The sequence below is a fragment of the Notolepis coatsorum genome, assembly GCF_963971535.1.
Source record: "Notolepis coatsorum genome assembly, chromosome: 8".
In the NCBI taxonomy this organism is placed as follows: Eukaryota; Metazoa; Chordata; class Actinopteri; order Aulopiformes; family Paralepididae; genus Notolepis; species Notolepis coatsorum.
The window spans coordinates 108,210,816-108,219,244 of record NC_140172.1 but is presented as its reverse complement, the minus strand read 5'-3'; the positions used below and the strand labels follow the sequence as shown (position 1 = coordinate 108,219,244).

Sequence of the window (8,429 nt, the reverse complement as noted above, 5' to 3'; positions counted from 1 at the left end):
ATGTGAAAAACAATGGTAGTTATGTGTTGCTACAGTATATCACAAAATCAACAGAAATGTATAGTCATTCGATGTCTTATTACTGGATCTTGAACTGAAGCCACAGTGGACCATGTTTTTGGAATGTTTTACCTACTTTATCACTGCACCGATCTTAGGCATTTTCTTTCAAAAGTGGTTACCAATGGTTACAGGCAGCCATGTTGGAAGGGAGACAGGTACACAAAGATTCATTGCAAGGCCTCTATTTAATTTATTGACTGCAAGGGGTCAACCCTGTTTTTATTCCTCTTGCGTAAAGTACAACAACAAACACAAAGGCATTTATTTTAAATTATACTTTATTTCATATAAAAACAAAAACAATAAACAAATAAATTAGATATTTCTAAAATAATTCTCTCAAGGAAAGGTTTAAGGACATCGTGATTGTTTACAATTGGTATTGGTGGAGCAGGTAAATGGAATGTCATGACATCATGCAAATTCATCCGGAGTTTTCTTGTGTACTTTTTTTTTACTCAGATCTCAATACAGAAATAATGGGAAAAAATGCTGTGATAAACAACTTATGATGTAAATATTGGCAAATGTGAAACTCTGATGAAAATAGCAATTTGGTTCTCGATATGGAAAGAGGTTATGCATTGGTATAGCTGCCTTACAGGAGAAGGATAATGTTTCGATGTTGCTAAGTTGCTAAATGTTGGTCTCTACAAATGATGACACACCAAAACAAACCTCACACCTCAACAGTAAAGATATCAATTTACACAAGGAGATAACAGCTCAGCTATCTTTCAACTGTATATGCACATTGCATTTTCTTTTTCTTTCAACAACCCACTAGATCTCCCTAGATATCGGGCCATATTTTATTACCCTTCTGAAAATAGTAGCGCTGATCTAGGATCAGAGAGCGCAGGCCATAATACAACCTCACTTTATGAGCCAATCTGGTCTCAGCTCAGCACTCCTACTTTTAAGATGCTTGATAAATACGGGCCCTGAACACTAAATGCTTTAAATGCTTTCTGCATTTGAAACAATAAAGCATACCTCCCTTGGGCAGTTTGTTTGTGAATCATTGTTTTGAAATGCAGGGAGGCTTATCTGTGGTCAGATTCAGGAGGAGGTGGGTTGGACCCTTGGAAATTCTGGTCTCCAGTGACAGGAGAATAAGAATTACCATTTGTATATTAAAAGATGGTGGCTGAGATAAAGATGGGCTGTGGGAGAGCAGACATTACCATGATAAGGGCCTCTTCATTTGCACACAAGCCAAGGCCATACCCCCACCGTTCCATTCCCCCCTCCCTCCCTCTGTCTCCCTGACCCGTAGTTACACCCATTAGGCCTGCAAAGACCCATTGTCCGGCCCCTGGGCCCCGAGGAGCTGAAGCCCCCTAGCCACCGGGCTGGGCAGGGGCTCCAGTGAGACAAAGGAAGGATACCCCTCTCCATTTGAAATCAATCACACAGAGGCTTTCACATTCAGCGGCCCTCTTTTCTTCCACCACCACACCAGTGACAGTAGAAGCTTGGGTACCCCCCCCCCCCCCTCCACGAGTCCCCATGCTGAAGGGTTATTCTTCTTTCCAGTGCGAGTCCCCCATGGCCATACTGCCCTTACAGTGGGTCCGTGTAAGCAACAATACTGTTCTTACGGTGGGTCCATGTAGGCAATAATACTGCTCTTACAGTGGGTCCATGTAGGCAATAATACTGCTCTTACAGTGGGTCAGTGTAGGCAACAATACTGCTCTTACGGTGGGTCAGTGTAGGCAACAATACTACTCTTACGGTGGGTCCATGTAGGCAATAATTGAAAGCATAAGGACAGAGGTCCTCCAGGGTCTTTGACCAGTTAGCTGTTAGCCCAAGGGAGGGGGACCAGAGCATCGTACTACCAAACAACAACTGGAGATGTCACTGGATGTGAATGTCCGCAGTGACAGTTTGGCCATTGAAATGCTCGACTACATTATCTCTTTTTTTTCACCTCCGATAACACCTTCATTTTCTTGTGTCATTTAGAATAATTTATAAAAAGGTAATTGTCTTCTTCTTTTTTCTTTCTCGTTGATATGTACATAAAATATTTTATATTCTAATATATTCACAGGAAATCATAAATTCAGGCACTTAGCTGCCTCTACAGCAACTTCTTTTTAACCCGAGAGATCCTGAGATTTAAGACAAATTTTCTTTAAATAGCAACAAAAAAAAGTAAAATAATCTTATATATAGAGAATTTTATATTTAACAATCAGCTTCTTCTTTTTTCATATCAAAATAAATCTTTTTTTTGCTTGTTAAAATGTCTTTTTTTCCTCTTCCTTCCTGGTTTTCAAGCACTGGTTTGGGTTCAGTTTTGTGCTCAGATCAGTTTGTCTCTTTCTGTGAAGAGATAACGGAGCGAGTCCTCTGGTGTGGGACAACGTGATAGGACAAGGCCAACGTTTAGATTACCAGGGTTGTCTTCTATTTGTGTGCATGTGTGTGTGTGTGTGTCTGTGTGTCGTGCCGAGGTTTATAAAAAAACAACAACATTGTTCTTGGGCACAGTGCCAAAGCTGATAGTCCAAAGTACCACTTTACTCTCCTTCCTTTCCTCCTTCCTTTCCTTCCATCCTCTGTGGCATGTGATTTTCAAAGTAAACGTCTTCCATGTGATGAAGCAGGAGGCTCCAGTGCTCCAGGTGTATGCACGTATGTGTATATGTATATGAACGTGTGTATGCATGTATGTGTATATGTATATGAACATGTGTATGCATGTATGTTCGTGTATCCACGTACATACATAGACGTGTGTGGATCTACCGCACAAGCGCCATTTCCATGTTGATCCAATTGCGCGTGTGAGTGAGCATGTGTGTGTGTTGTGCGTGTATCTGTCCCGAGTGTGTCTCTTATCGCAGCGCTATTTTCATATCCATGTGAGACCGGACGTCCTGGTACCCCAAGAGGCAGGGGTCGGTGGACAAGGCGTCGTGGGTAAAGACAGAGTCGTTGTCGGAGGAACAGGAGCTGGAGGTGTCCTCGCACGACGGAGAATACTGCTCAAACGGTGTGGACAGGTCCAGGTACTGGGAGAGGAGAAGAGAGAGAGAGAGAAAGAGAGAGAGAGAGTGTGTTAGAGATTTCACATAGCTCAAACAGTTTCTGGCAAAGGAAGACATCTGGTTAGCAGATTGTGACAGAGAGAGATTGAGAGAGATGCTGTGTGTAATCGATATACTGTGCATTATGCTTATGTGTGTCCCCTTGTGCGTGCATGTGTGTGCTTGTCTGTGTTTGTGTGTCCCCTTGTGCATGCACGTGTGTGCTTGTCTGTGCGTGTCTGCGCACATTTAGCTGACGCTTTTATCCAAAGTGACTTACAAGTTGTGTACAACAAGTCAGCAGGAAGAGCACAACTCTGGCAGCTGAGGGTAAGTTTGTCAAACAGTGTGTAGCTTGGGTGCTACAGTCTTGAGTGTATAGTAGTAAAGACACATTAGCATAGGAGGTAGTAATATAGGCACGGTAGATTCCTAAGTAGCAGAGTGCATACTAGTAAACGTACAAATATATTTATTTTTTCAAGTGCACAAGTGAGTGAGAGTGTTGGGGTGTGTGTCTGAGAGAGAATATATGTGTGTGTGTGTGTGTGTGTGTGTGTGTGTGTGTGTGTGTGTGTGAGAGTGAATAAGTGGGCAGTCTACTCTAAGGCACCGCCCACCTCGTCAGAGATTGACAGCAGCACTCTGTCCAGCTCCTCTACCAGCTGTTTGAAAGTGGGCCTCTGGGTGGGAACAGCGTGCCAGCATTCCCGCATCTTCATGTACCTGCAGGACACACACACATCATGAAGGTCAGGTCCACACATCCACTGAGAAACGGTGGCGCACCCCTCGACAACCCCTGACCACACCGCGGACATCCGGAGGCCTCGTTTATCAAAATGTTATTACTAGGCTTCATCTCAGATTCCTTCACAGGGTAATTTAAAATAATCTAAATACAGGGGGAATTTAAACCTATAGAATTCATACTGCGGATAAATTGTAGCGTTATCACAGAATTTTTTTTGAAAGTTCAAGTAAACCTCTGATTTTGACATCAAGACAAGATTAATAATAAAGCACAACTTCGGCTTTGAGCTTGGTCCAGATTGAAATAGCCGGAATGAGCCCTCAACAGTGATAGATGGTGTAACGATGAGCCCCTTCTTACAGTTCATGCGTGCAGTTGGAGGGTTTATCCATGCGATGTCCTTCCTTCAGTAGCTTGAAGAGCTCCTCCACGGGGATACCAGGGTACGGAGAGCCTCCCAGGGTAAATATCTCCCACATCAGGACGCCAAATGACCACCTGTACGGAGAGTAGTCATGTTAAAATGTGTGCAGTGGTATGACTCGTTGTTCGTTTACGTGACTAGTATGTATCGTGTTGAACGTGCTCTGGCGATAGTTGGCCGCTTTGTATTTCATGCCAATTTGAAATGTAGTATTTATCATTTGGATTTGTATCCCTTCACTCTGGTGTGAAAAAGTGGACGATGGCGTTAGAACGCAACATGTCTTTCGATGAGTGTATTTAGTTACGTTTATTACACAACTTCAAACACATTTTTAAACATGCATCTTGAGGTCAACAGACTTCAGACTTAAGACTTAATTTCATTGTGGTCCTTGGTTTTAAAACATGGACACCAAGACATTGGATATGTGCGGCATACAATGAAAAGAAGCAGAATTCCATTTTAAAGGGAAATTCTTTCACAGTGAACAGTGAAATTGCCTCACCGTTCTTCTAATCAAATTGAATTACCCTGAACCTGCTTCGTTTTCACAGTAAACCGACTGTGAAGGTGGTAGTGATATAGCTTACAAATTGCCGGCATACAAAGAAAGATGTAAATATTTGCTGGCAAGTGGAGACTGAAACCCTCCGAGAGGCAGCGAGTGAGACTTACACGTCACTCTGGTGCGTGTAGACTCTGTCGAACAGCGCTTCTGGTGCCATCCACTTCACTGGCAGGCGGCCCTGCAGAGCGGAAGAACACACTGTTGTTAGAACCCATGTTCTGCGGCCTCCACAACACATTCTGGGGGGGGGGGGGGGGTTGGGTCCGGCTTGCTTTTTATCAGGACGTGCACCCAAACACAATACATCTCTCTCTCTCTCCCTGTCTCCTCTGTTCTCTCTCTCTGTCTCCTCTGTCTCTTTTTCTCTCTCCCTCCATTCCCACTTCTGTCTCTCTCTCTTTATCAAACATGCTCTGTCTACTTCTCTCTCTCTCTCCCTCCTCATTCATTCATTCCCCTGGGAAGACCTCTTCCTGTGCGCTCTCTCTCTCACCTCTCTCCCTCCACCAGCACCCCCCCCCCCCCGCCCGATCCCTCTTTTTCTAATTAAGTCCCATTAAGCAGGCTGCCAATCAGTGCTCCACATCAAACATCTGTCTTTAAAACGTGTTAAAGCTGCAAAGTGAGGAGTCTGGTCTGGAGGGACAGACCCAGACAACGTTCCACAGCAGCGGAGCACAGGACACGTCTCATATCACTCAACTCAAATCTGTGTGATTTAGTGGTCAAATCTGCACTACAGAGTTAGCATTCCGTCAGGAACGAGGACCGTATGGACTCAATCACCAAATTACATGCTTATTCCACACCGTTGTACATTGTCGAGTCCATGCACACGTCATTTAATATTGAGTATCTGCCAATACAGAGTCCCGATCCGATGTCTGTATTTTCCTAGATAATATAGCAGCACAGTGCACAGTTCAAGTATATTATTAAAGTTAGTAAAACCATTCCAATGTAGGTAAGATAAGCTTGTTAATTGAATAGTTCTGCTTAAAGACAAATATTGCCTACATTACAGCTTTACCTTAAAGGATAACTCCACTATTTTGGGAATTAGCTTATTTAACATCTTCCCTGGAGTTAGACAAGAAGATACATACCTTTTTTGTCTCTGTGCGTGCATTTTAGCTTTGGAATAGATGCTCCGTTAGCATAGCTTAGCTTCATCACTGGAAGTGAGGCAGGACAGTAGCCTTACAGTGCCTTACAGTGTATTGCAAGGTCTGACATTGACCAAACTTGATATGCATGACCTTGGTGGGCTCTAGGTCAACTCCTGAAAAGGGGGTCAATGTCAGACCTTGCAATCAAAAGTTAGGGGCGCACTGAAATTATGGCAAGGGTTATTAGCCCCCTAACTTTTGATTGCAAAGTCTGACATTGACCCCCTTTTCAGGAGTTGACCTAGAGCCCACCAAGGTCATGCATATCAAGTTTGGTCCATGTCAGACCTTGCAATACACTGTAAGGCACTGTAAGGCTACTGTCCTGCCTCACTTCCAGTGATGAAGCTAAGCTATGCTAACGGAGCATCTATTCCCAAAGCTAAAATGCACGCACGGAGACAAAAAAGGTATGTATCTTCTTGTCTAACTCCAGGGAAGATGTTAAATAAGCTAATTTCCCAAAATAGTGGAGTTATCCTTTAATGGTTTTAATTTTAAAAAAATTATCAGAATTTGATTGGGCTTTATATACCACCAGATACCGATCAATACCGATCAATTCGATCGAGACATCCCTACCTACAGAGTGTGTCTTTAAATCGATCATATCACCAAATGAGAAAGCAGCAACACTGGAGCCTCTATTTGAAACAAACTAAATATATATTTATATTTTTACAAATTGTACTATATCTATTGTGCTATATTTAATTTCGTTTATATCCATATAATTACAGCCCTGGCCTATACTTTATTTCATAAATATATTATTATATTGTGCTTAACTTAGCTCATATTTCATTTTATGTACTCCACCACTTTATTGTATTATCTGTCTGTTAATGTCTGTCCGCTAATGTCGCACCAGTAACATCCAAAGCAAATTCCTTGTATGTGAAAAGTATACTTGGCAATAAAGACCTTTCTGATTCTGATTCTTTCTGATTCTGAGTAAACCTGCACGAAAAGCCAGAATTCCTGAAATCAAAAACCCTGCCTATACTACGACACTCTACTCACGTTGGTGGTTTTCTTATAGTAGTCAATCTGGTGGACTCCCCGTGCCAGGCCAAAGTCCGCGATCTTCATCACATTGTCTTCTGTGACCAGAACATTCCTGGCTGCTAGGTCTCTATGTATGCACTGCAGAGAGAGAGAGAGAGAGAGAGAGAGAGAGAGAGAGAGAGAGAGAGAGAGAGAGAGAGAGAGAGAGAGAGAGAAAGTTCAGTCGAGGTACATTCAGGCGGTGACACACTACACAGACCTATTTAAAGTTGTGTGTTTATGAAACATTCTCCTGAATTTAGCCTGTCTGAAATTACACGTCCCCGTCTAGTCCCACGGTGTGGTTTGTCTCTGTGGAGGCCGTGTATATATATATATATATATATTTATATATATATATATATATATATATATATATATATATATATATATATATATATATATATATATATATATATAAAACTAAAAACAGATAGGTACAGGGAGGAGGAGATAAAAATCGGTCAAAAGAATTTCTCCAAAATGAGAAGCCTCGAAGTCTTATGTCAACACGCAAGGTCTCATTTTAGCGAACGCACAAAATTAAACCGGCCCCATAATAGAACTGAGTGGGGTTCAACGAAAAAACAATTCTTAGAGAAAGAAGGGAGAAGAAAAAGAAAGAGCTGTTAGCCACATTGAATGGATGTCATTAAGTTTATTTTGGTTTTCGGTTGAAATAGACGTGAGGTTTGTGGGGACGGGCGAAATGAAACAGCCCTGGTTTGCGTGGTCCCAACCGTAATGGTGGGGTAGATTCAGACTGTTGCATTCTTCAGAGGCCGCAGAGGCAGAAATCCGATGCCTGGGTCCAGACGCCAGCTCTGCGCCTGTTTGCTAACAGATTTATGGCTGTGCTTAAAAAGGACAAAGCCCTGTGCTGTCGGCAAAGGTGAAAAGTAACTGGAGTAAAAAAGTGCTTTTACTCCAAAGCCCTGTGCTGTCGGCAAAGGTGAAAAGTAACTGGAGTAAAAAGTGCTTTTACTCCAGAACTGTACTTAAACATTACAGGTGTACGATCTGATGCGTGAGGTGAGTATATTGAGAGATGCACGTTCTGATGACAACGTCGCCACAGACACTGAAAGCTAGTTTTAGATGATTGATTGATTTATCATTTTATCATTCTGATAAAAAATTCTAAAACAAAAAATGGACACTTAGAATATATATATTTTTTTACATAATATAAATTGATAAAAATCTTAATAATCCACTTTCAAAATCCAAGCCAAGCTACTTTGTAGAGGAAATAATCCCAGCCAGCATAACTGGACCACCAACCACATACATAGCCCTCAGAGGCCAACGCATTGAAAAATGAACGCTGTCAAGTACTGAAAGATGAAGAACATAT

At 42.2% G+C, this 8,429-nt stretch overlaps 1 protein-coding gene across 1 annotated transcript in view; it reads right to left on the bottom strand.

The window, feature by feature from the left end:
* Nucleotides 1-333: 333 nt before the first annotated feature.
* The window catches only part of fgfr4 (fibroblast growth factor receptor 4), a 23,876-nt gene continuing 15,780 nt past the window's right edge, over nucleotides 334-8,429 (bottom strand). Inside the window, exons 13-17 of the mRNA XM_084320498.1 lie at nucleotides 7,049-7,171; nucleotides 4,964-5,034; nucleotides 4,222-4,359; nucleotides 3,728-3,833; nucleotides 334-3,092 (exon numbers count right to left, since the gene is read on the bottom strand). Coding sequence (XP_084176624.1) covers nucleotides 2,916-3,092; nucleotides 3,728-3,833; nucleotides 4,222-4,359; nucleotides 4,964-5,034; nucleotides 7,049-7,171 — 615 coding nt within the window. The 3' untranslated portion in view covers nucleotides 334-2,915. The remainder of the gene's footprint in view (nucleotides 3,093-3,727; nucleotides 3,834-4,221; nucleotides 4,360-4,963; nucleotides 5,035-7,048; nucleotides 7,172-8,429) is intronic.